This window comes from Castor canadensis, chromosome 11 (genome assembly GCF_047511655.1).
Source record: "Castor canadensis chromosome 11, mCasCan1.hap1v2, whole genome shotgun sequence".
NCBI classification, from domain to species: domain Eukaryota; kingdom Metazoa; phylum Chordata; class Mammalia; order Rodentia; family Castoridae; genus Castor; species Castor canadensis.
This window is the reverse complement of record NC_133396.1, coordinates 102,400,711-102,427,319: the sequence shown is the minus strand read 5'-3', so window position 1 is coordinate 102,427,319 and position 26,609 is coordinate 102,400,711. Positions and strand designations below refer to the sequence as shown.

Here is a 26,609-nt window from a genome sequence, read left to right as displayed (position 1 = left end):
TCTTTTGTCTGAATGAATTGTCCATTGATAAAAGTGGGTATTGAAGTCATCCACTAACAATGTACTGAAGTCTATTTCTCCCTTTTGTTCTAAAGGTGTTGGTTTTATAAAATTGGGTTGTCCAGAATTAAATACATATATATTTACAATTATTATTGCTGCTTGTTAAATTGATCATTTGATCATTGTGTACTGATTTTGTCTTATTTTACACTATTTGTCTTAAAGTCTATTTTGACAGATATAAGCAGGGGAACTCCTACTGATTTTTTCTTTCTGTTTGCTTAAAATACAATTTTAAGTTTTACAATTCCTTCAGTTAGCCTATGTCTTTTCTGATTAAGTGAGTTTCTTGTAGGGACCATATTGAGTCATCTTTTTTTAATCCATTCATCCAGACTACATTCTTCAATTTGAAAATTTAGTCTACTTAAATTCAAGGCACCTAGCAAGTTAAATATTGACTTCTGGCATTTTGTTCATCTTTTTCTAATTTTTGAATATTATTTGCTTTTTTATTCCTCTTTTGTTCATCTCTAAATAAAGTCCAGGAAAGAAGTTCACTATGGCCCAGGAAATTCCATATGTACTTTGACTACATTCTCTGTATCCAGAGTTCCCAAGTAGGCCATGACTTTTCTAAACTTTGATTATTTTCCCTACAATTTATGTGTAGAATTTCAGCCAATGAGTTTCTATATTCCTTTCTCTTATTTCTTCTTGCAATGTCTGTTAGCTAAGTATTTTACTCAGAACTCATTTGCATTCATAGTCAAGGAAATGCTTCAACTTTGGGATCAATTGGGACAACTCTTTTTTCCCCCAGGACTAATAATGGGTTTTTTTTTTTTTTTGCTTTACTTTTTTTTTATTCTCATGCTGCTGTTAATTTTTAAATGTAAACCTTTGGTTGTGGGTGAACTCCACAGTAGACAGATTCAAAAGATGCTTTATACCATGTAGTCAAACAGAAGCATTACTACTTTCTCTCTTTTCTTGAAAAGAATGTGATGCATGATATTTCAGGGTATAAAATGGCCATTATGAATATCCTTTGGCAACCTTGTGTGTATTTTACTTTTATCTTTAAATTTTTTTCAATTAAGGCACTTAACACTTGATCTAGTCTTGGTTTTATTTTCATTGAATTTTTGGTAAAAGAGAACTTAAATATGTGAATTGGAACTGCTAGGTTAATATAGAAATCTACACTTGAAGTTTAGAAAATTAATTTCTGATATCAATGTACACAGTACTTTTCAAAGGACACAACATTGAAATAAGAGTAAAGAAGGTCAAACAAAGCATTCACTTATTACTTTGGAATTCTTTTAGAACTGCTTACAACCACAGTTTAATTCAATTTAATTGGATGAATAAAACCAAAATAGTAAAAGTAAATGAAGGTTGAGTTCTATTTCATGTTAGAGAAATAATGGCAACAAAAGGGTTATAAATAATGATAATATCTAAGTACTCCTAAATCTGTGATTTGTTTTTAATATATCACTATTATAGCATTATTTAAAATACCAATAACAAATGCTAGTTATTAGAGTGGCAAATAATAACAGCCAACATTTATTTTGTACTTGTTCTATGTTATTCAAAGCCTAGAACAGCATAACTTATTTAATATTCACATTAACAAATATACACATAACTTAAAGTACTACTTTAAACCTATACATGACTAAATAAAATGGAATTACTAACTTCCTCAAGGTCACAAAGTTTTATCCCTGAAATGCAAACTTTAACTCCTTCTACAGATATTATTTCTTAAGTGCTATACTTTATAATCTTTAGTTATTAATGTTTAAATAAGGCTTAAGAAAATAATATTTTTTATATAAGTTAATAAAATAAATTTTCATAAAACATATTTTGCTGGCCTAATCATCATATTTCCTGCTGTATTTTGTCCATCTAAGACAGGTAGTACATATTGTATTAATTAAATGTGTAGAAACCAAATAAATATGTACATCAGAAGAAAAACTGGGAAAAGAAGACAAAATTAGTTTAACAGTGAGTGAATTATATGTTAATTTTATGATTTAGAATGTTAGAGTGGCATCCACAGTGAGAGGTGTCTATGAACTAGTGTTAACCAGAAGATGTAGTAAACATTTTCTGAGGACAGAGAAGCTTCTTAATTGCAATTTTCATGTCCTTGTTTCTCAAACTATAGATTATAGGGTTAAAAAGGGGAGCAAGAACTGAAAACATCAGTGCAATGGCTGTATCCAAAACTGGTGGGAAAGTGGCTGAGAAACGCAGGTACATCAGGGATACACTGCCATAGAACATCACAAAGACACAAAGATGGGCTGCACAAGTAGAGAAAGCCTTCCGACGGCCTCCAATGGAGGGAATCTTCAAGATCACAGTGATGATTCTAATATAAGAGATGGAAATAATCAAGACAGAGAGTATAATGGCCACAGCATGGATCACATCCTCAACCAGAATCATGGATGTGTCTGTACAGGCCAAGTGCAGCACAGGTTCAAAGTCACAGAAGAGCTGGTGAATTTGGTTGGGGCCACAGAAAGGCAGTGTGGAAATCCATGCAATCTCTGGGAGCAACACAAGAAAGCCAAAGATGCAGGAGCCTGCAGAGAGTTGAGCACACAGTCTGGGGTTCATGATGCTTGAGTACCGGAGAGGGTTACAGATAGCAACATACCTGTCAATGGCCATAGTGGTCAGCAAAATGCCCTCGGAATTTCCCAGTGAATGGAAAAAGTACATCTGTAAGAGGCATCCAATCATGGAGATGGTCTTCTTCTTACTGATGAGGTTGGAGAGCATTTTGGGAATTGTTGCAGTGGTATACCAGATCTCCAGAAATGAGAAAATGCTGATAAAATTATACATGGGGTTATGGAGATTAGTGTCCATTCTGACTGCAAAACACACAATGAGATTCCCAATAACAATGAATATGTAAATGAAGAACAAAGGAATGAAGAAGAGGCTGCCATCTTCAAACTGGGGAAATCCAGAGAAGAGAAACTCTGTTACTGGTGTAGTTTGGTTACCTCTCATCATACTTTCAACAACCTTATGGCTATGTGTAGAAAAACACAGCTCGCTTCCTAGAGCAATTGTAAAACGTCAGATGTATTGGTTCATGCAAAAATCAAATGAAAAACAGACTTTAGGAAAGGCATGAATTTCTCTTTATTCATAGCTTAATAAACAGATATTCAAATACAACTTATTATGTACAAGCTCTCATTTGTTAATTTCAGTAGTGAAGAAAAGTCTCTGCTTTCATGAAGCTTATATTCTAAGAAGGGTAAAAATAAGAAAAGAACATAAAAATTGATGCTTATTAGCTACATTAAAATAAATTAGGAGCATATGAGTGCTAATAATAATTTCCTTTTGTAATAGTTCTCAAAGTTGTTTTGACTTCCATACCAAATAAAATACTTTCATAGTTCTTGGCTACAGATTATATAAAACTTTTAGTTCTCTTTCTCTCTATGCATAATCAATGTGAAGCTGCATTCTGAATTTCCCTAAGCATTTCAACGTTCAAGAATTTTTATTTTTTCATACCATAAAGTAGCCTTGAGTGTGGCTAGAGAAGAAGGTAAGGTTTTTAGGTATAAATATCAGGATAAAGTCTTGGTAGGAAACTGTTTTTAAGGGCAAAAAAAAAAATCAGGCTAGCAGGAACTGATGAGCATAGAATGAGGTGACAAGTGAGAAAGTTAGCACAGGAAGATTGTAACTTTTCTATCAGGATTCTAATGTATCAGTCATGAAAGATACTAAAAAGAAGCACAGATTCTTCATAAGGACTTAAATCCACCTATTCATATTCTTAATATCTTGAAAAAGAGAATATCAGGGATAAAATGTGACATTATACCATAATTTAGGGCTCTTTGCTACCGCGTCCCTTGAAAGTGGCATGAAGTATGAAGATACTCTCTCTAAAAGTAGTGCAGAAAAACCATTGAGTACATTCAAGAATTAGTTTACAGGCAATTCAGAATGCTTCCTTAACACATAGATCAACTATGGCTTGGAGAAAAATACTTAGGACACTAAGTAAGTCTTTGGGGTTAATGTGGAACTATTTACAAATGAGCTCATACATTAAATAGAACACTAGATCATGCTGTATGGCAGATTTTCCCCACTAAGAAAGAAGGTATTTTTCCTAAGCTAATATTGTTTTTAAAATTATTCTATGTAAAAGCAATTTAAACATCCATGTACCATTGAAGAACAGTATTTGAATATCCAAATTAGAACAGGGCATGTTAAATCTAGTTAGTGTCATGGATTTCATTACAACAATGTATCAATATGCATTACATGTTATCATGCTTTTGAGAATTAGTTTATATTGACTACATTTAAGAAATATTATCTTATCAATTTTTATCAACATGATACATACATTTTCATGAGCACATGCACACATTTGTAGCATAATGAATATATATGACTAATGAATAAATATGTATATGTCTGTATCTATACACACACATATATACATATGTATACATTTGTAAAATCTTTCTTCCCTCATTATTTTTATTATAAATTTATTAGGATATGTTCATTATACAAGGAGGGACTTCTAGAGACAATTCCAATTAGACTTCTATTGTACATTATTTACATTGCCCCCATCCTCTCTCCCTCTTAGTCCCCTCCCCACTCCACTTAAAGCAATTGCAAGAGGTTTTTTAGTTCTGTTTCACATAAGTATATGAAGTCCATCAACTATATAGCATCACCTTAATCTTCTTCCTTCACCCTACCCCCTCTGGCTAGTAACACACACACACACACACACACACACACACACACACACTGTATCTATTTTATAGTCCTGGTTTTCATTATTAATATTTTAGTTGTTGTTCAAAGGGGTGTCTCAATGTACGCCCGTTGTGGGTATGCTTTGATCTTTTTAATCTCTTCCATTACTTTCCCTTTCCCGTTTACCTCCCACCCCCATTTTTCAACAGCTTTCAACACAAATCCTTATATCCTCTACCTTCACATCTTATGTTATGCGATATTACTGAAGCTCTGTCATTTTCTTTTCCTTTCCCTTTTCCCCTAAGTAACTGTTTGACTTTGATAAATAATCCTTTCAAACTGGGCTTTAATTCATCCCTCTTACTACCAGGCTACTGAAGCACTCACTTTTGCTTGCTCTCTGGTATTATACAGAATATAAAACTTGTTGTTAAAGAAGTTTGCGAAAAAGTTGATACATAAACAGTCAATTCACAAAATTTTCAATAGCATTATTTTAACAATAAAATTCTGAGTTTATGAATCTGGTTTCCACAAAATTAGTTAGCAATGTCTATTTATTTCAAGCTAATTATTATTAATTATATACAAATTAATCTAAGCAATAATAGAAAGAGTATTGTGCTACATTACAGTATGGCTTCATAAGAACTGATAACCTCTTTGATGGCTGCACATTAGTTCTATAAATTTATTGATGCAGAATAGATACTGATAAAAATTTTTCTTTTGATTTTTCTTTGAGGAAAGTACTAACAAGAGAATAGAGACTGCACTTAGAACTCACATAAAACAGGAAATGAAACAAAACAAGAAAAAATAATCTAAGCAAAAATATTGAAATCTTTTGGAGTCTAAGTTAAAATTGTTCAAAGACAAAGTAATTTCTATTTATTAATCTCTTTGGAGAGAAAATCCATGAAAATTAAAAAGATGGAAAACAATCTCAAATCAAAACAAGCAAATTTTGAGCCTGCTGCAGGTGGCTCATGCCTGCAAACCTAGCTACTTGGGAGACTGAGATCAGGAAGATTGCAGTTTAAGGCCAACATGGGCAAATAGTTCTCAAGACCCCATCTTCAATCTAATCACACCAAAACAGATGGGAGTTGTGGCTCAAGTGTTAGAAAGCCTGCTTTGCAAGTGTGAAGCCCTGAATTCAATCCCTAGTCCCAGAAAATAAAATGAAATAAAATAAAAAGCAAGTTTTGAAATGAAATATACTCAAAGGAATACCAGTGTAGACCTTTATGAATTATCTTACATGTGTAATTATCTTATACATCTTTTCATTCAATTAACTGATGGATATAATTGCATGTGTTCATCAAGTACAATATTACTTTTAAATTATGTGTCTTAATTACTACCAACAATTATTCACTGGATTATGTTATAGGAGAAAAGAATATTAATGATTCATATGATCTCATTTCAAGGTTAAAAAGAGGAGTCAAAGAATGGTCTGTGCTTGTTTTCCCCATTAGAAATGAGAGATGCTTTTAGATTACAACTAGTGGCCTTGAGTGCTAAAACAATCTAAGAACAACTGAGTGGCCTACAATAAAAATCAATTCTTTGGTTATAAGTCATTAGTTTATTTAAAACACTATTATTGATTTTCTACTGTGTACAAGTTTATTGTGTATTGAGTTTTGACAATAAATAAACAAAGTCAAAAAGGAGTTCTCTTACCACAATAAAACAAAATTATAAGAAGAGGAATTATGGAGAAGGTGCAGATTTGGAGTATGGTACAGAGACGTGTTTACAGTAATTGACTCTAGAATATCTAGAAACCTAAAAGGAAGATATTCAGTGACAGAAAAGACATTCAAAAAGCAGAGAAGCCTAAAGTCCTGTGATATTATTTAGGAGTTACCTACTTATACTTATATAAGTGGTATATGAAAAAAGTATGGTAAGGATCTCCAGGTACATAAATAAAGTAAAAAGTACAGCACATAACTGAGGAAATGAGAGAAGAGGGTCATAAAAAGAAAATTGGGATAGGAGTACCAGAAAGGGTAGAAACTTTTAGGAAGTATTAAATAACAATTTCAAAAATCCATGTGGATGGTCACCAGAGAAGTCTCTATACTGACAAGGGGAATTGTCAGCTAAACACAGACTCTAAACTACTCTCAGACGCAGACCAAGCACATGTATGACTGATCACCTCATATACTGGGTCCACAGATATGGACTGCCACTGTCATCAAAAGTTGCCAAATCAGCAAGAAAATTGACCTTCTTTTGAGACCCTGGATAAGGCTGAAAACACTGCTAATGAACAGAATCTCAAGCCAAAGGGTCAGGATGTTCTTGGCAGCTAAATCCAAGTGTCCCATTCAGAGAGTTTCTCTGGATCCTGACAACAGTTGACCCTTCCTCTGGTTTGGAATAGTCATCTCCATGTTCCATCGACTCAGGCCATACTATCCAGGCCCTACATGAACACATTTATTTTCTGTTCACTTTTCCTAAGGACATTACATGAGATAATGGCCCTAATTTCTCCCAAGTTGCACATCAGTGAGTCCACTCATGCTACATAGGATGGACCCTTCATTCTCTGTATCACCTCTAAACAAGGGTGTAATTGAGTGTTTTACAGGGCAATAATAGTTCAGACTTAAGTAACTGACAGAAGAGGACAAATTAAACACAGTCTAGGCTCATGTCTCCATGGTTGCTTCAGGTTAATTTCTCAATTTTTGTCATAGTCTCTTTAAGTCTGACCTACTCAGTTCCATGATGATCCTATAAACTAAAAGCTGGAGTTGAGGAATCCAGCTCCTGGTTAAAATCCTATGTGTGATTTTCCAGGCTTAACCACAAGCAGGTACAAAGGATTTTTTACCTGGCAGGTTCACTGGGAAAGCTTTCCTTTCCACACCATACATGGTGCACCGCTACCCCATTGCAGTCCCTGAAGGGAGTTGGAGTTAAGGATTTAGAGCTCTTACCTGTTCACACTCTTTTTTTTTTTTCATATTTACATTTCAAACCAAGAGCCTTCATCGTAAATTTATATATCCATATTTGTCTGCGGTCTGCAGTGTCTCTGCTGATGCCACTTATGGAGGCTGAAAGAGAACGCCTTGAGACACTTTACCTAGCTCTAATGCGGTCCAGAGCTCTTCCTTTCTTCTTGCTCTCTCCTCCTGTCTCCAGCATCCATGAAACGGCAGCCACATTGTGTTTAGTGAAAACAGTCTTCTATCTGCACCAATTTTACTGGCCCTGAACTAGTGCACCAGAACCATGGAGGAAAATGGAACACATGGAGGAAAAGGGAGTGGGAACTGTCTCATGTTTTGGCTTCTTGCTAGAAATATAACAGGAAGTGGTTAAAGACTTCACTGTTAACTTTTTTGGCTCCTTGTGGCCAAACGCTGTTCTGACCCCCACAGTTCAATTTTGTCTGTCTCTCATTCAGTCTCTCTTTTTTAATTCTCCTGAACCCTTAGACTATACATATGAAGAAATTATGAAAAGGGGAAAAGAAGATTTCTATCATTTCCATTTACAAATCAGTATAGAGGCTAGTCATTCCTGATAACTGAGACATTTTAGACATGAAAAGCAGTCAGTGATATATACTGTCATATATATTGTCAAAACATATTGTCGTATGTTTTGGGCATTTCTATTTATTTTTCCCAAAGTGGTTGCTGTTAACTTTTTCAGACATTGATGTGCTGTGTTTTAGCAAATCAAAGTTCCACTGTCCAGAAATTAATGTGCCAATTAGAAGTTTATCTGTTGGAGATGAGAAGAAGAGGCATGAACTGACACAATTCCACTGGGAAGAAGGAAACTATACATGAAAAATAGATCTATACATAGAGATTATTTTCTGTTTGAGTTAATATCAAAGGGTATGACTTTCACTAATAAGTTTCTCTGATGTATCTGACCTCTAATTATTGCAGCAATAATCTTACTAGTTTATATTCATTTGGTTGGGACATGATACCAGTATGTGAAGTGGTGTACTCCTGAATCATAAATTATTTTAGAAAGCTCCTAGCATGTGAAAGCAGAGGAACAATATCATATCAGTGAAAAAGTATTAATTACTCCATCTGTCATGGCATAGGAAAAGGTAATATTATCACTGATTTCTATTCTTATCAACATTTCTCCTTCCCCTTAGGCCAAAACTATTCAGCCACTCATGTAATCTCAAATATACACTCAAATATTGTTTAAGTTATAAAAAGGAGTGCTGGGTAAGTGTCCTTTTTCCTTTACAAACTAAACATTTTATTTTCACCTTGACATATGGTAATCCTAGGTCTTAGACCAGTGTGAATTCTTCTCTTACCTCCAGCAGAGGCAACAAGGTCTTTTCCTTTTCCTGGGTTTATGTCTCTAGTTCAGTCAGAAATACTGTTGCTAAAAGCTTCTTGGGAAGAATTCTCTACTGAGGTATTTTCTCCTATAACTGTGGAAAACAGCAATTTTATTTCCCCAAGGCTTAATTAATGGAAACCTTATCTAAACATTTCTCATTAGTTTCTCTTAATGTTTGAAACTCCAAGAATCTTAGTAAAGCACAAGCTTTCATTGATATAATTCATTATCAAAATGTTATACAAATACATATTAGAAAGGAGAATTGCTTTTAATAAAATTGGAGATCTTAATGCTTTTTACTCCCAACATTCTGAAAGAGTAGTTAAATGTTTCAAGACCCATGAAGAAAATATAAATTTCATTGTAATAAAATTGTTGACTATGGATAAGACAATCCCAAGATAAATTTGTTCACTTTGCTTAAGATATTCTTTTATCACAAGTTCTAAAAAGAAGTCACTGAGCCCTATTTTAACCTATATATACACGAATAGTTTCAGTGGTTCAAATGTAGAATTTACCATGTTACAATATCAGCAATCTACATATTGCAAAATAATGGCACAATTATTAACTCTTCTTGTCCAAGATCCTTGAAAGGTGAATTGACATCTTTCCCCCACCAAAGGATGGAAACTTTCTCTCCGCAAGTCCCATTGTGACTTGATTGGGCCAATGCAATGTAAGAGAAGTTTGTGAGCCAGTCTGAGCCTAATCCTCAAGAGAACTTGCACACTTAGACCCAACACCCTATCAGGTGATTGAGTGAACAAACTCAACTAGCCTGGTATAAAGTGTAAGACCACAAGAAGGAGAGTACAATTGCCTCAGTTAATGCTGCCCTACTTCAGTCAGTTCCAGTCAATCAGCTGCTGACTACCAGCACTGTACAAAGGGTACAGTGATCACCAATTTTATTATAGCCCAAATTGCCAACCTATAAATTTATAAGGCAATTTCTATTTTCAGTCACTAATTTTTTGGATGGTGTGTTCCGTAGCAAAAGATAACAGATTGGGTCTCTTAAATCATCCTTTTTTACCTCCACTTTTGTAACTTGACAATCTATTGTTATTATTACATTATAAATGTAATTCTATGAACATAATTTCTTATGTAAATTTCTTCAGTATCTTCAGTTTGTGTGTTGAATTAAACTCAAGTTTCTCAAAGCCTGGCCTACAAAGTTCTACATATTTTACTCCCATTCGTTTCATGTCTCTTATTCACTATGCCTCATCAGATGTCTGCATCTAATTCCTATAGAGCACTCAGACCCTTCTAACCTCAGGCATTTACAAAAATGATTTGTCTTACATATTATCCTGGTGTATTCCTTCTCAGTCTTCAACTTTCAACTCACTTCATCAAATAACTCTCCTCTGTTCCTGATGTCTACATGGATATTCATGTATTTTATTTTGACTCTACTAAATTGCATAAGAAAGAATGATACCATTTGAATATCATACTGGCACTGTCAGAGTGTATATCTTCTTTATCACATATATTTGTGTTATCATATATTTTAAATAAAAATTGGATTTTAATAATATATAACATTTTATTATAAATAAATTAGAAATAATGGATAAATACAAAGTTAAAAATTGAAAGTATCCTATATATTTGTATCAAAAGAAAGTCAGAGCTAAAATTTAATTTAATTTTGCCTACATTCCATTAGTGAATGGTGAAATAAGTTTTAAAAGCATTTTTAGGGACTGAGAGTGTGGTTTAATAGTAGAGTACTTGCTGAGCATGTACCAGTTCCTGGGTTTGGGACCTAGCACTGCAAAAAATGTGCTTTTAATGAAATAGAATATGAAAAAATCAGAATTGTAAAGATCAGAGATTCACCTGAAATACATGTAAAAATTATCTTGTTAACATGTCTCAAGTGGTAGAGTGCCTATCTAGCAATCAGAAGGCTCTGATACACAAAAAAAACTGTATTTTTCTCTTATAAATAAAAATGAATGTATAAACATTAGCATTTGTGTTCTAAACTGTGATTTAAAATTTATTCCTCATTTTGAGTCATAGTCAATGAAGTACTTGCTCCATTTTACTCTAATTATCTGTCCTAATTGGTAGTAAAAATCCATGAAACAGTTGTTTATTGTTGAAATAAACAATTTTTCTTTGAACTTTCACCAAACTTTTCTAGTCAGGCTTTTGACACCATCACTCTATGCGGACTTCTTTTAATAAGTTTAACAAGAACCCCAGGTGACTAAAACCAGTAGTTAATTTTCCATTCAGACTTGACTAAAAGATGAGTTTGACAATGTAGATCACTTTCTCCTCCTTAGTGAATTTTATTCACTTGGTTTTCAGGACAATTGCTTTTCTTTCTACCTTAACATTCATTCCTCATGAAACAAATTTACTAATTTCTCATTTTTCCCCAAATCCACAGCATTACAATGCCCCAAACCTCAGACCCTTGGTCTCATGGCTTTAATACTTAACATATGTTCATAATTCGTGCATGTATCTTTGTCCTAGCCTCTATTTGTCAGTATAAAACTCATGTAACAAACTAGTCAATATTTTATTACATGTTTAATTATCGAGATAAATTTAAAATATGAAAAAATTAAGTTTTCATATCCCTCCTCCCAACAATGTCCTGCAGTATTTTCTGTTTCAATAATGGTAACTCAGTCATTTTATTTGATCATTCTTGTCTCCTCTTTCTTCACATTCTAATTTCCGTCTATCAGGAAATTCTGGTGGCTTTTTTGTCAAGCTGTATCTAGAATTGAATCCTATCTCCATCTCCATTGCTATCATCCTGATCCAAATTGCATCATCTCTCACCAAGATTATTTTAATAGCTCCCCGAAGACTCCAGTCCAGCTTCCATCTTTACTTTCTTTGTTGTTTTCTCAACACAGAAGTAAGGATGATTCTGTGAAACTTTAAACCAGATAATGTCTCGCTTCTGCTCCAAATTCTTTAATGACTCAATTCTCAGAGCAAATTAGCAAAATCTAAATCTTACAAAGGCCCTCAGGCCCTATATCCACCTCCCTTTAATTTCCTTCAACGCATCTTCTAGTTTTCCACATCCCCCACTTTATTGCAGCCACAGGGACTCCTTTATTCTTTAAACAGCTTTTATTGCTGCCTGGATTATTCTCCTTCCATGTTTCCATATGATTATCCCTTTCCTCCATAACTTTGCTCAAATCTGACCTTCCAAATGAGGTTCAACTTGACCAATCTAGACAAAATTATGGTACACTTATCCACTGGATCAACTTAACCTACCAAATTTTCTGCTTCCCACAAAAGACATAGTTTTGTATAATTATTAATCTTCTGATTTTTTTGCTTATTTTTAATAAGCATTATAATCTCTCCCCTTTCTTAAGTGTCAGCTACATAAAGGCAGGGAATATTTTGTCACTTGCATCTCAAGTTCATAATTAAATATCAGCTATAGTAGTTCTATTAAATATTTGTTATTTCATTAGTGTGTTACCATCTTTTAAACTCATCACAGTATTAGTGCTAGCTATACAAATATTTCAGAAAATCAAAACCTACTTTTTATATTCTAGATTAAGGATTCATGTATTTTATATTTGAATTATTTAATATTATTTGGCCTATTTGAATACAAAATCTACTTTGCATTGAGCAATTAATTTTGACTTGTTTTTGAAGCAATTTTATTGCCATAAATTTTATGCTCAGAAAATTCACACATTGAATTACAATATTAGACATGCTACTTTAAGTTAACATTAACTACATTAATCATAGCATTGAAATAAAAAAGATTTGGGGACATACTTATGATTTTCCTTTGGACTATAAAAGTTATTTTTAAACTTACAAGGGTTTTGTTTATTAAATCAGAATCTAAGTGCTTAAAATAAAATAATGTATGTCATATTTAAATGTATTTTAAAGGTATTTAATTGCCAAGTTATTAAACCAGACCAAATATTTGTCTAACACCTTAAAAATGAATAAAAATCATTTATATTTATAAGTAGAATACTAAAGTTTGTAAGCTTAAAAAGTTTGTTTTTTAATTTCTTTAAATAAGACATTCAAAGATTAAAGGAGATCTAAGATTATGAATGATTATATCTAATAAATTTAAATTATATAAAGAAATTTATATATAGTTTTCTTCATGCAAAGATTTTCCTGGTGGGTATCAATGAGTTCATATTTATGTAGGAGGCAGTTTGATTTTATAGAAGTGAAAGAGGACAATGGACAGAGCTGGGTTCCTATAGTCTGGGATGAAGCAGTGTTTGGGGTTGAACTGAAACTGTGATTTAGGTTTTCCTTCCACTTTTATCATTCCAGAATGTGTCCCAGGATTTATCTCCCTGCTTGACAACAGCTGATTAAGGCCTCTTTTGGGTCCAATACTACTGATATTTCTATTCTTGACAGTTCTTTCTTCTTCCCACACTTCTAGCTGGTGTCCTGCTCCTTATATCGCTGACAATTGCCCTGTGTCTTTGCTTTTTTCCCCATAGGAGACAAGCAAAATAGTTTGCCAAATACAATTTGCTTAGGCCCTAAAACCACCAGTGTAATCTTGCATGCAGAAGGCTGACATATTTATCCCAAAAAATAAAATATAATTCATGGATCAGGGTAAGTTCCAAAATACAAAAGAAGAAAGGGGAGGAAGATTCTCAAATCTGAAAAATAGTAACAACAAAGACATGGAGGGATGGAAATGGCATGGCATTTGATCACAACACAACATGACATGATGTGACACATAGCATTTTAATAGCACTGACATAAATTTTTAGAAAGGCCACAGTATATCTGGATGCGTTTGTATGAGTTCTATATTTATGGGTTTTGGTCCCAAGGCTCCATATTATATCTACGTTATCTTTAAGAGCCCAATAACATTTGTTCTGGAATCTTCAAAACAATATGAAAATTAACCCTTAAACAAATTGATAATAATGGTGTAATGCAAACATCCTAGTAGTTTACTATATGTGCCAAGCTATTCTTGCAATATATTAGAAGACAACTTTGGGAGGATGTGTAAATAAATGTCTTGTGGCTGAGTGTTAGGGAACCAGGTTTCTTTCCCAAGCCAAAATCATCTCATTGCTGTGCATCTTCTTAATTTTTTTAAGGGAAAAAATGACCAACATTAAAGGTATTGTGAATATAAGATGAGGAAGTACATAAGGGGAAAAACTTAAATGCATAAATTATGAATATGATGCTTGCTTAGTCCAGGATACTTATTGATTTTGAAAACATGATACCACTTATCTCAACCAGCAAAAATCCTTGTTCCTTCCTATTATTGCTTATACTCTCTCTACAACAAAATTAGAAATAAGGGCAAAATAGTTTCTGCTGGGTATTGAGGGGGGGAGAGGGAGGGGGCGGAGTGGGTGGTAAGGGAGGGTGTGGGGGCAGGGGGGAGAAATGAACCAAGCCTTGTATGCACATATGAATAATAAAAGAAAAATTAAAAAAAAAAGAAAACATGATACCACATTGTTTGGAATTGCAAAGTAGAGTAAATATTCCTTTACAATCTGTGAATAATGTAATGCAGCTTTATTCCATTGCAGCAAACTAGTTTTTAAGTTAGAAAACTGAAAAGGATAGTTAATCAACAACATAAGTATACCCAATAATATTAGAAGCTTATTTGTTAACATTTTATACTTATGGAGGTGATGAGGTGTCTTTGAGTACTCATGGGTGTCCCATTAGATCCCAGGGATATTGAATATCTTTTGAGAACAGAAAATTTTCCTAATAGCATCTTTCATGTCTTTGTTCCTCAGACTATAGATAATTGGGTTGAATAATGGGGCAAGGACAGCAAACATCAGTGCAATGGCCTTGTCCGGTAGTGGTTGGAAGGTAACAGAGAAGCGCAGGTACATGAGTGACACGCTGATAAAAAATATCAAGAAAACAGTAATGTGGGCTGCACAAGTGGAGAATGCCTTCTGACGGCTCTCTCCTGAGGGAATTCTCAGGATCACAGTGATGATTCTCAAATAGGAAAGAGTAATGATACAGCCAGAAGTCAGAATGGAGACAGCATGGATCACATCTTCAACTAGAATCATAGACGTGTCTGTACAGGCCAAGCGTAGCACAGGTTCAAAGTCACAAAAGAGTTGATGTATTTGGTTGGGGCCACAGAAAGGAAGAGTAGAAATCCACACAATCTCTGGCAGTAACACAAGGAAGCCGAAGATGCAAGAGCCCGTGGACAACTGGATGCACAACCGAGGGGTCATAATGATTGCATAGTGGAGGGGGTTACAAATGGCAACATACCTGTCAATGGCCATCACTGTAAGAACTAAGCCTTCTGTGACTCCAAGTGAGTGGAAAAAATACATCTGCAAGAGGCAACCAGTGAAAGAGATGGTCTTCTTTTCACTGACCAGATTAGAGAGCATTTTGGGAATGGTTACTGTGGTATACCAAATCTCCAGGAAGGAGAAGATGCTGATAAAATTGTACATGGGATTATGAAGACGGCCATCCAGCTGGACAGCAAAGAAGATCATGAAATTTCCAGCAATAATGAACATGTAAATCAAGAGCAGAGGAACAAAGAATAAGAGGCTGCCATTCTCAAACTGAAGGAAATCAGAGAAATAAAATTCAGTCACCACTGTCTGATTCTTCTGGTCCATATTTTCAGTAAATTCACTTGCTGGCTGATGGAATAAAATATAATCATATTTCTAAATACATTCAAAGAAAAAACAGAGACTTGTTTTTCACCTGCTGAGCAATGGTAAAATTAACTTGACTTTAAAAATGTGATGTGAGTTGTTTTTGCGGATTATAAGGGAATCTTGTCAAATTTGCAAATACTTTTCCATAATTATACCTTGCATTGTCAATTTTTCTTATAGGTAAGGAAACAGATCACTATTTCGATATTTTAATTGCTGAACACTCTCCTGAATGGCAATTTGGTGATTTTTATTGAGAGCCTTAAGACTGTTTAGAGCCTGCTTTTCACTAGGTAGTCTGAGGGAAATATTTTACATGTAAAAATGATGAACAAAGATATTCATCAGAAAGTTTCTTATAATAGTAAATTCAAAACAACTTTTGTAGACATTTTTTGAGAGGAAATACTGGGAACACAATATGACTTGAAACAAAATGAATTCCTCTATGAATAAGAGTAAGCCCATTTTAAAGTGAGCCTCTTGAAAAAGGAAGTGTAAGGTTCTAATTCCCCTGGAGTGGCTTCACCATTAACAAGTGAGTAAAAGAAATGGCCAAATACTGGAGAGAATAATCTTTAAAATACAGCAGCCTGGGCCCATGTGACATATTTGTGTGCAAAAGCCAATCTAATCTGCTCTCAAAATGGGGTTAACTAACAATTAAATTGTGCAATTCTAGGAATCACATCTTAAGAGTAGTATGGCAATATTTGGAAGACTTTAGTCAGCAGCCTACATTTAAAGGCAGTTTTGGCAAGAACTTCAGATGTTCTTACCTGTATCTACACCCCAGTGTCCATTAATTAGCATAATACAGGTCTTCTTTAGCAGTATTGACATTTTGTACTGGATAATTCCGGTACAAATTTCTGGAGGAGAGGATTTTTGTACCCTTCATCTCAACCTATTAGATGTCAATAGTTCAGCCCCCTACCCTAGGCATGGCAACCAAATTAATATTAGAAATTGTAAAATGTTGTCACAAGGGTTAAGTGGATAGAAAAGTCTGTCAATTGGAACTACTGGTGGGCTTGTGGAGTGGCTCAAGTGGTAAGGTACTTGCCTACTAGGTTTGAGGCCCTGACTTCAAACCCCAGTACCACTACCACCAAAAAAACCCCATTTACATAGAGGAAATGAGTTTTTAATGAAAAATGAGATGATCAAGCTACATCTAGAAATATAACTAGCCCCTTGCTTGAAGGGAATAAGAATATAATGAGCCAGACATCCTACAAAGTATAGAGAGGGACAATATGTGCATGACTCATTCCATTCAGTGATTCTCCTTTAGTGAGGAGAATCACCCAATCTCACTAGAAACTTAGCATTTCTACTTGCTAGAATTTAGTTATATTTTTGTCTTTTTCTCTTTTTTTGACAGAAACTTCCTTTCTGCTAACCAGAAAGCCTAAGCACAAAGAGTTGGGACTTCCAGGAGCATCTAAGAACAGGTTCAATGGTATTTTTGTGCTTGTTTGCTAATAAATGTTTGTTTGCATGAAAGAATTCTGAGTCTGGTATTCATTGTATTAAAATTCTTGGTAGTGAGGTTATTGAAGGTGGTACCTCTGAATGGAGAAATCAACTGATAGCTTCCAAAAACAGTCAGGCAATTGTGAACTGACTATAGATACAATCAAATAGAATTGTTTGAACTCATAATACAAGCAGCTATACACAAAGGATGTTAAGCATGGCATATGGAACCAAAGATTTCTTTCTCTTGCTTTATGCAGATATGGCAGAATATTAAACACACTTAAATATAGACTTTTTTCTTTGTATTTCTTTAAGAAAATATCTACCTTAAAAACAGAGTTTCACAAGACAAAGTGACTTATGCTCTACTCTTATGTTGACTCATTGTTTTCAAACTTGTCTTGCTCCAACTCACTTTCAGGTAATAGAGTTAATGTTTCTTAAATGCAAAGTTGCCAATCCTCTGTCTGAAAACCTTTTATAGGTGGGGGCTCTCTAAAGGTTTGTAAATCAAATCCAAACTTCTAAACATAATGTAAATGTATAAATATTTTAAATTGATTTTGACATCACCATATTTTTGAGCTTATTCTCTTTAGTATATTTTCCTGATATGACAGAACATAATATCCTTTTTATAGTTCTGGCTTTTCTTTTTCAGAGACAGTAGGAAAATGAACAGGTAAACTAGCAATTATCATTATGTTCTACTACTATTACCTGTTGGAATTGAAAAATAGAGACATGGCAAAAACGAAACTTGACGGATTTTTATGGACTTAAATCTTTAAGAATGATAGAAGATGTTGTCAGAAAGTAGATACTTGGGAGCAAAATTATACCTAACAGGATTCCTATATTTTTTGATGGAATGGGTAGTAAAAAACACAGACTTTTATTGGTACCCCTTTATTCTTAGGGGCCTTTCCTGACTCCACTATGCAAAATGCAAGCATCCTTATATATTAATAGAAGTGAGAAAAGTTAAGGAGTTAGATACTCAGATGAAATTTCATAGATAATTTCTCCAGATATTTGTTACCTTATGACTCTCTGGTTCTAATACACAAACTCAACTAAATGACCATTGCTGTGGAACACAGCTTTTGTCTTTCCCCCTACCCTTATGTCTTTTCACAACCTCAAAAAAAGTATCTAAAGGTCTTTTCATTTAATACCCACCTCTTCCAAATGTTGTTTTTGTAACCTAACAAATACTGGAAATTATAATCACAACCATAACCCTAGGTTTCTCAGGAAATAATGAAGGGGAGAAAGGCTGTCGTCTGACGCAATCTTCTCCAGGGCCTATGGGAAAGCAATTTATGCCCCAAGTGCCTAATTAGGGAACATTTGTTGCCACACTCTCCTTTACTAAGGTGTCCACGTTTATAGTAACCTAGGTTTTTGAGTCAAGCTAGAAATCAATCAGAAAGAAATGCTTGGTTTCTGTTTCTTCCCAAGTTGTGAAAAATTGCTTTATTACAAAGTGACATATAAAGTAACACAAGGTAAGGATAAGGAATAAAAGGAATCAAGCTAATAAAATTTGGTTTGAAGCCCAAAGGATTTTTCTCCATCCATCATTGAAATAGCTTCAGAGCATAGCACAACTCTGAAGGATACCATAGAACATAGCTCAGTAGAACTTCAGAAGGATCCGGGGGACCACAGCAATATGGAAGGAGTGAAGAGTTCCCACAGGATTTCACAGGTTTCATCAGCCCCAGTGCAGGTACTCCCTAGGAGAGGCCTGGGAAAAATCCATCACATAATGGATGGAGAATACAAGCAGAGGGATATGTTTCTTTCTTTTTTATCCCATCTGTTTAATGAAACTGAAATTGGACCTAATACTTACCTCCAAGTGGGTAAAGTTAGAGGAAAATGAAATGCATAACCAATAAGATTTTTTTCTCTTACAAAAAATAGATATAAAGCAAGTATGAAGTGTTAATTATCAAATAAATTGTAGCAGTGATATGGAAACGAAACAGAATTTTTTAAAAGTTGAAATTGAAAGTTTACAGGATATGGTGTTTATATGGGCAAAAAAGTAAAAACAGAAATGACCCATAACTCTAAATGATTAGATTTTAAAATGTGACTTTAAAAGACAGACCCTCAAAAAGCATTTGGTGGATGAATTAACTAAGTTTAACACTCAGGTGGTGACTCACTATAGACTAATTTATAGCCACCCATGTTTACCTTTTTTAGTACAGTTTTCCTCAAGGAGCTTCACCATCTATTTAAGATAAATTCCTCCCTATTCAGAAACTTCATGTCTCATGCAAAAATACTGTTTCTTCAGTTTTCCTGCTTATCCATGTATCCTAAAATTTCTCTTCTCCAATTTTTCTGTCTATTCAGCTTGTGCATATGCCCAGGTACACTCATATTAAAGCAAATGCTTTTATTCTACTTACTGTTGCTACTTGCTAAATCTCTTAAAATTTCTTTTTCATTCTTTTTGAAGCTTCTATATAAAATTACACATCATGACAAGATAATGTCATTTCTTCCTTGTGATCTGAATGGTGTGCATTTTTTGCTTATTCCTAAAGTTTTATTATAGTTTTGTGATAGGTGTGCATGTATTGTATCTTATTATAGAGTAAATATTTAAATATTTCATCAAGTATGATTTTATAACTTGTTAAAAGATACTAGAATTATTATTATAAAATTTTTCCTCTTATTCCTACTGTGTAAAGATTTTTTTCTCTTAAAGAACAAATACAAGTCAGGAATGGTGGTTCATGCCTGCTTTCTCAGCTAGAAAGGAACGGAGATGTAAGGAAAATGGTTTGATGCCAGTCCCTACAAAAATTAGGGAGAGTCTATCTCAAAAAACAAGCCAGGTGTGATGGTACACTCCTGTATTCCCAGCTAAGCTAGAAGCAAAGATAGGAGGATAGCAGTCTGAGGTTGACCTCAGGTAAAAAGTGCAAGAACCTATCTAAAAAATAAACAAAAGCAAAATGGATTGGAGGTGTGGCTCAAGTGGTAGAGCACTTGCCTAGCAAGTACAAAGCCCTGTGTTGAAACCACACTACTGCCCAAAAACAGCTGAAATATATCACTGCATTTATTTATAATACTGTATAGTTTTCCATCTGTAATCAGAAATATGTTGAATAATACTAATAGATCTTTAGCTACTCACCTTATACTTTAGAATCAATTTATCTTTCATCTGTAACTTGAAAGATTTAATGCACTATTAAACTTACTGGGGGTCTTAAATTATTTAGAAAACTTTCTTTTGTTCTCCACAATCTATGCAGTAATCCTCATGGCTAAAATGGGAATCACTCTTCTATGCACACCTCATACCTATCTCTTTTTTTATTGTTATTTAATTTTTATGTTTTTATTGTTTATTCATTTATTCATATGTGCATACACTGTTTGGGCCATCTCTCCTCCCTGCTCCCCTCACCTGCCTCGCTTCTAGGCAGAACCTGTTCTGCCCTCTTCTCCAATTTTGTTGAAGAGAAGACATAAGCGATAAGACAAAGAGTTTTTGCTAGTTGAGATAAAGATAGCTATACAGAGAGATTCCTAGCATTGCTTCAGTGCACATGTGTACTACAACTCAAATTGGTTCATCTCTACCAGACCACTTCACTACTTTCCACAGTGGCCTCTGTCAGTTTAAGATTACTTTATTCGCTCCTCTACAGTGGGCACATCAAACACTTTCAAGTTTGGGTTTCCTACCTTTCCCTATTTCTCCTGTACACATTCTCCCCTTAGCGTGTAACCCATGTCCAATAATATTAGTAGATTTGTTTTAGTCTAAAGTCCGCATGTGAGGGAGAACATGCGATTTTTGGCCTTCTGAGCCTGGCTAACTTCACTTAAGATGATGTTCTCCAGTTCCATCTATTTACTTGCAAATGACAAAATTTCATTGTGATGAAAAAACAATAGCATAAAACTTACCATGTTAACAATTTTCAAGCAAGTTGTTTTTTAAAGCGTTAAATGAGATGCATATTTAAAATCTTCTACAGTGTATTTATTTTATATCATAATGTATATTTAGCAGAGAGGTGATGGGAATCATAATGAAAAATGAGTGAAGAGTTGAGAGGACAGCAGGATTTTCAGATGTTGGCTCCAAAGAATCATGACCTATGCACAGTCTATTCCAAACTCTGGCTATTCTGGGCACCAGTACTCAGCTCTACGCTCCTGTATCAGAGACAAGGCTTTGAAGCTACTGGGAAACTTTTGACAACTGACCCTGGGGAATGTTTAATTACTCTGTGACACTTTCCCCTAATTTGTCCCTTAGAGGGGAGGAGTGAGCTGCACCATTTTACTTTAGATAGTACATTATCTAAAGAGAGCTCCCAGGAAAGAAAATCATTCCATTCTAGATATTCCCCAAAGAGGCTTCTGAGACATCTATATGCTCATCTGCAAACTAGAAAGGACTGGTGGCTACAGAAATTCTGGGGGACATTTTCGTGGACTCAGGCAGGTGAGTGATTTAGAATGCTATTGAAAGATTGTCATCCAATGGTGACTTCTGAGCAACATAGATTCCGATTGTGTCCATACAGTACATTGTGTATATCCTTAACTATTCAGGCCCATCTGTTGCCCTAATGGATAAATCCTATGGTTTTGGAAGTTTATTACATGAGTAAAGAATTAGAATAATGAGATATTTATTAATGAAACATTATTTAATGAGGAACGTTAAACAGAACAGAGTTCAGCTAATAAATTAAGACACTGCTATCTAAGATCTTTGAATCATTAAAATTTCATTGAAGCTCAAAGAACTTGAGGTTCCATGGGAGTCACAGAAGTTACTGCATTTTTCCATGATTAAATGTAAGTTAAGCATCTTTTCATGATATAAGGAGTTTTGTAGGCTGAGCTCCATAGGAATTTCTAATTATCTATTATTCTATGAGATCAATTTTGTTTGTTTTTATGTTCTTTATGTGTTTCAGGTGCAAGAGTAATGTTTATTGACCTTTATTGCTCTTCAGTCTGTGGCCGTGATTGGTACATATTAGGGAATCAATAAATATATGAGTATTAGAGGAATGAATGCATGAATGTTGAATAATTACACAGTTTTGCTAAGCAAAAGAACCTCAATTTTAAAACAGTAAAGCAGACACTTTCTTCAGCTTTTATGAGCTACTTATGCCTGGACTTGGTCTTCTCTCCTACTTGATCTTTAGTATCCTATTCTTGTACACTCACGCTTTCCATAATGACTGTCCAGTGTGGCCATTCTCTATACTTAAAGGTGAGGAAAGACAACCACAGACAGGGCAGAGAAGTAGCTGTTTAGTCAACGGACACTTCCCATCTCTCACACCAACCACATTGCAACTCTGCCCTTGTGATAAGCATTCCTTGCTTATTCCATTTCCAAGTTTGACTATATCTTTCTCTCTCAAAGCTAAATGCACAAGGCAAGAGACATCTTCTACAACTTGACTATCCCAGCTCATGGAGTGGCTCAAATAGTAGAGAGCCTGCCTAGCAAGTACAACACTGAGTTCAATCCTATACCACAAAAAATTTTAATTTTCCTAATCCACAAAGCATGTGTTTGGATCTGTTTTTGACCTTCTGAAGAAACCATATCAGCCTATTCACTTTACCCAGGGCAATACTCAGAACAGTACCCAGAATGGGAAAAAAGAATGAACAATGCATATTTACCTTTATTAACACTATGGAGTAGAAAACACGAGTAGACTGAAGAAAAGCAGACTTTGTTTCCAAGTTAGTGCTCTGGTTCCTGGTGATATTACTCTGCACAAGTTATTTATCCTTTTGGCTCTCAGTTTCTCTATCTGTAATGCAATACTAACAATCTATTGCAGTAGAAATAAATGAGATAAAAGATGTAAAGTAAAATAATTTATGGCTAGTATTATTAGCATTGCCTGGTAACTATTCAATAACACCTTTTCATTTTCCTGTGATTTCTCTTAAGGAGTTTTCATTCTACTTCGGGAAATAAAGCTGATATGTGAATATTTGAAATGCAAGGAAGATTTTAGTGTATGATCATAAAAGAGAAAAATAAAGCATTTTAAGGGACAGAGAAAAGAGTGGCTTCTTCTGAGAGTGGAGAGTCATAGACCTCCAAGACAATACTTTTAGAAGGCATCTATACCTAGAATTTCAATGGAAGGAGATCATGAAAATAGAAGAAAGGAAGGAATGGCTTGGGCAAAAATAGAAATGTAAGTCATTGGTCCCATTAAGCTGAGCTGTCCAGTATGCAGAGTTTTAGTCTCCAAAATTTGTTTGGAACACATTATAAAGGACAATGAGTATCAGGCTAAGAGTTCTGAGTTTAGGTTTAATGTTTTAGAAAGTAAAGGAACAGCAAAAGCCATGCTTAGAACTATTCATCTGTAGAATGACTAATTAATGTTAAGAATGCCAGTGAAAAAGAGTTTAAAATAGTCGAGGTAAAAGAGAATGTGTGCTGCTATCACTAACTCTGGTAAGCATTGCAAAAAGTTTAGTTGCCCTTTTCCCCAAACAGGTAAATGATGACTTAATTCCCATTAGAGACAGTTCTTAGATACTTTTCATCTCAAGACATCCATCATTACAAAATAATTTTTTAAAATTCAGACTGATTTAGTTTTTTGGCCCCTGAGCAAAGCCTTTATAGAAGGGATGCAATGTGAAGAGTTAAGAGCTTGTCCAGAAATGATCATTAATCAGGAGAAGGTGATAAGGTGACTCTGAAACGACTCTTAGTTGGAGTATTGTCCATATTAGCCATTGACAGAAGAGGAGAAAGAGAATCTAAACTTACACAGAAAGCAAACAATGTGAGGAAGGGCATTTCCTTATGTCTGGATACTGTTACAAAGCCAAGAGAAGATATGCAGATAGAGTGATAAAGATGAATACTTTAGCTATCCTCCTCGGGGTAGATATCAGTGCTGGAAAGATGGGAAAGCAACATGCAGAATCATTGGCACAAATGTTGCTAATAGTGTTTTTATGTTTTACAAAAATAACTTTTGTAAAAATCAAGAAGAGTAGAGAATTTTTTAAATAAAGGTAAAATTTTAGGCTATACAGAGAGGACTAGGGAATGAGAAGAAGAAGACCTCTGAAGTCAACAAAGAGACTGAAACTCCAGAAAACATTTCCAGAAAATCAAATTTCTTTGTTGATTTAAATTTCCTTCAGATTGATTGAAGCTGTTTATACAAAGGTTATTTAAGCACCAAATTACAAATATTTCAGGTATTTCTGACAAGAGAATACAGAGTTTGAGAGATATTTCTAAGTGGCTTGCTTAGGATTCCATTTTCAGTTTAATAACTGATGACAGAAAGGAGTGCAGTTATTTTCAATGTGCAATAAACATCCCAATTCCAGAAGATTCATCATTACTTCTTTTCCCTTCACAGATGACACAGTTGATGACCAGTGGGAATCAAACAATGGTTACTGAATTTCTTTTCTCCATGTTCCCTGATCTGCATGAAGGTGGCCTCTTATTCTTTATTCCATTACTTCTTATCTATGTATTTATCATAACTGGAAACCTAATGATATTTATTGTTGTCCAGTTAGATGTGGCCCTGCACACCCCCATGTATTTCTTCATCAGTGTGCTCTCCTTTCTGGAGATCTGGTACACCATGACCTCCATCCCCAAGATGCTCTCCTGCTTAATTAGTGAGAAGAAAACCATCCCACTGGCTGGCTGCCTCATGCAGATGTACTTCTTCCACTCACTAGGTATCACAGAAGGCTGTGTCCTGACATCGATGGCCATTGACAGGTACATTGCTATCTGCCATCCCCTCCATTACCCCACCATCATGACTCCCAAACTTTGTATCCAGCTGACAGCTGGATCCTGCCTCTGTGGCTTCTTCCTTGTGCTCCCTGAGATCACATGGATTGCTACTCTTCCTTTCTGTGGTTCCAACCAGATCCGCCAGATCTTCTGTGACTTTACACCTGTGCTCAGCTTGGCCTGCACAGATACATCCCTGGTGATCATTGTGGATGTCATCCATGCAGTGGAGATCCTGTGCACCTTCTTGGTCATTGCCTTGTCTTACATCCAGATCATTGTGGTGATTCTGGGGATGCCCTCACCTGAAGGTCGACAGAAGGCCTTTTTCACCTGCAATACCCACATTGCTGTTTTCTTGTTGTTTTTTGTCAGTGTGGCTGTCATGTATTTGCGATTCTCAGCCACCTACTCAGTGTTCTGGGATACAACATTTGCTGTCACTTTTGTGATCCTTGCTCCCTTCCTAAACCCCATAATTTATAGTCTGAGAAATAAAGACATGAAAGATGCTATTGGAAGGGTCTTCCACTATCAGAAGATAGTTAGTGTGCCTTGGAAATAGGTCTAGGTCCTGTAGAATAAAAAGCCTTCTGGAATTTCAGAATTTTACCATTTCTTATCTTGTCCGTAATTATACTCTTTTTCTATTACCTAGATGCTTGTTCCATTATTATTATTAATAGTAAAGGTGAACTGCTGCCTCTAGGTCATTGATAACAACTGGATAGTCTTTTTACATCAATGCCCACCAAGATTGTGACAGCTGAAATAGTATATGTTCACCACAAGTTGACCTCCTCCTCAGTTTACCAGGTGAGCTCCTGCCTTTCTCCTGTCATTCCACATGATTGTAGGGTCAAAGTACAGGATAGAAGAGACACAATGAACAAATTCTTGTGAAAATTATTGTTGTTTCCTTTGTCCTGTAGCCTTTCCCGGAATGAATTTCCCTTGCATTTAGTATTTTACACAAATAATTTCTTGGCACGAGACAGAAGTTTTCTCCAGTTTTAGCTTATTTAATCCATATACTCAAATTCAGCAATCATGGACTGCCAACAGATAGGGTACATATAAAATTCAATGACCAACCCTTAAAACCACTTATAATTTCATGTAACAGCCAGGGAAGTCCAGGCACAGCTGCTGGCACAAGTTGGGCCTGGCACAGCCTCCAGTCTGTCTCAGGAAAATGTGCTGCTGGCCATTTCTCCCCTTTTGTTTTTTTCTTTTTCTTTCTTTTTTTCTTTATTTTATCTTGACAATAGCAGAAGACTGCAGATCAAACTGAACTGGATTCTTTGAAGACCCTTAAAACAGCTTTTAATTGCACATAACAGCCAGGGGACATTCTACTTAGCACTAGAACAGTCACCAGCTCACATGGAACAGAACAGCCACTGGACTACCTCTGG

The 26,609-nt window shown here is 35.0% G+C and overlaps 3 protein-coding genes across 3 annotated transcripts; 1 reads left to right on the top strand and 2 right to left on the bottom strand.

Moving 5' to 3' along the window:
- Window positions 1–2,109: 2,109 nt before the first annotated feature.
- Window positions 2,110–7,703, bottom strand: LOC109697950 (olfactory receptor 6K3-like). The gene is made up of 4 exons (XM_074044790.1): window positions 7,661–7,703; window positions 3,574–3,653; window positions 3,060–3,104; window positions 2,110–2,997 (listed from the first exon to the last, which is right to left on the bottom strand). Exons 1-4 carry the CDS (start codon window positions 7,701–7,703, stop codon window positions 2,110–2,112), a joined length of 1,056 nt encoding a protein of 351 aa, XP_073900891.1.
- Window positions 7,704–14,891: 7,188 nt separating this feature from the next.
- LOC109697951 (olfactory receptor 6K3-like) lies at window positions 14,892–15,839 on the bottom strand. Its single transcript, XM_020181861.2, has one exon. The coding sequence runs from the start codon at window positions 15,837–15,839 to the stop codon at window positions 14,892–14,894; it is 948 nt and encodes a 315-aa protein (XP_020037450.1).
- Window positions 15,840–24,796: 8,957 nt separating this feature from the next.
- LOC109697952 (olfactory receptor 6K6-like) lies at window positions 24,797–25,809 on the top strand. The gene has a single exon (XM_020181862.2). The coding sequence runs from the start codon at window positions 24,797–24,799 to the stop codon at window positions 25,754–25,756; it is 960 nt and encodes a 319-aa protein (XP_020037451.2). The 3' UTR covers window positions 25,757–25,809.
- Window positions 25,810–26,609: the final 800 nt, after the last annotated feature.

Coding starts and splice junctions, on each gene's coding strand:
- LOC109697950 (XM_074044790.1), bottom strand. CDS start 7,703: ATGTATGGTGTGGAAAGGAAAGCTTTCCCAGTGAACCTGCCAG. Junction 3,654..7,660: donor TTTCCCAGTGAACCTGCCAG/GTAAAAAATCCT, acceptor CCTTAAAAACAG/TTTCCTACCAAGACTTTATC. Junction 2,998..3,059: donor TAGCCATAAGGTTGTTGAAA/GTATGATGAGAG, acceptor GGATTTCCCCAG/TTTGAAGATGGCAGCCTCTT.
- LOC109697951 (XM_020181861.2), bottom strand. CDS start 15,839: ATGGACCAGAAGAATCAGACAGTGGTGACTGAATTTTATTTCTCTGAT.
- LOC109697952 (XM_020181862.2), top strand. CDS start 24,797: ATGACACAGTTGATGACCAGTGGGAATCAAACAATGGTTACTGAATTT.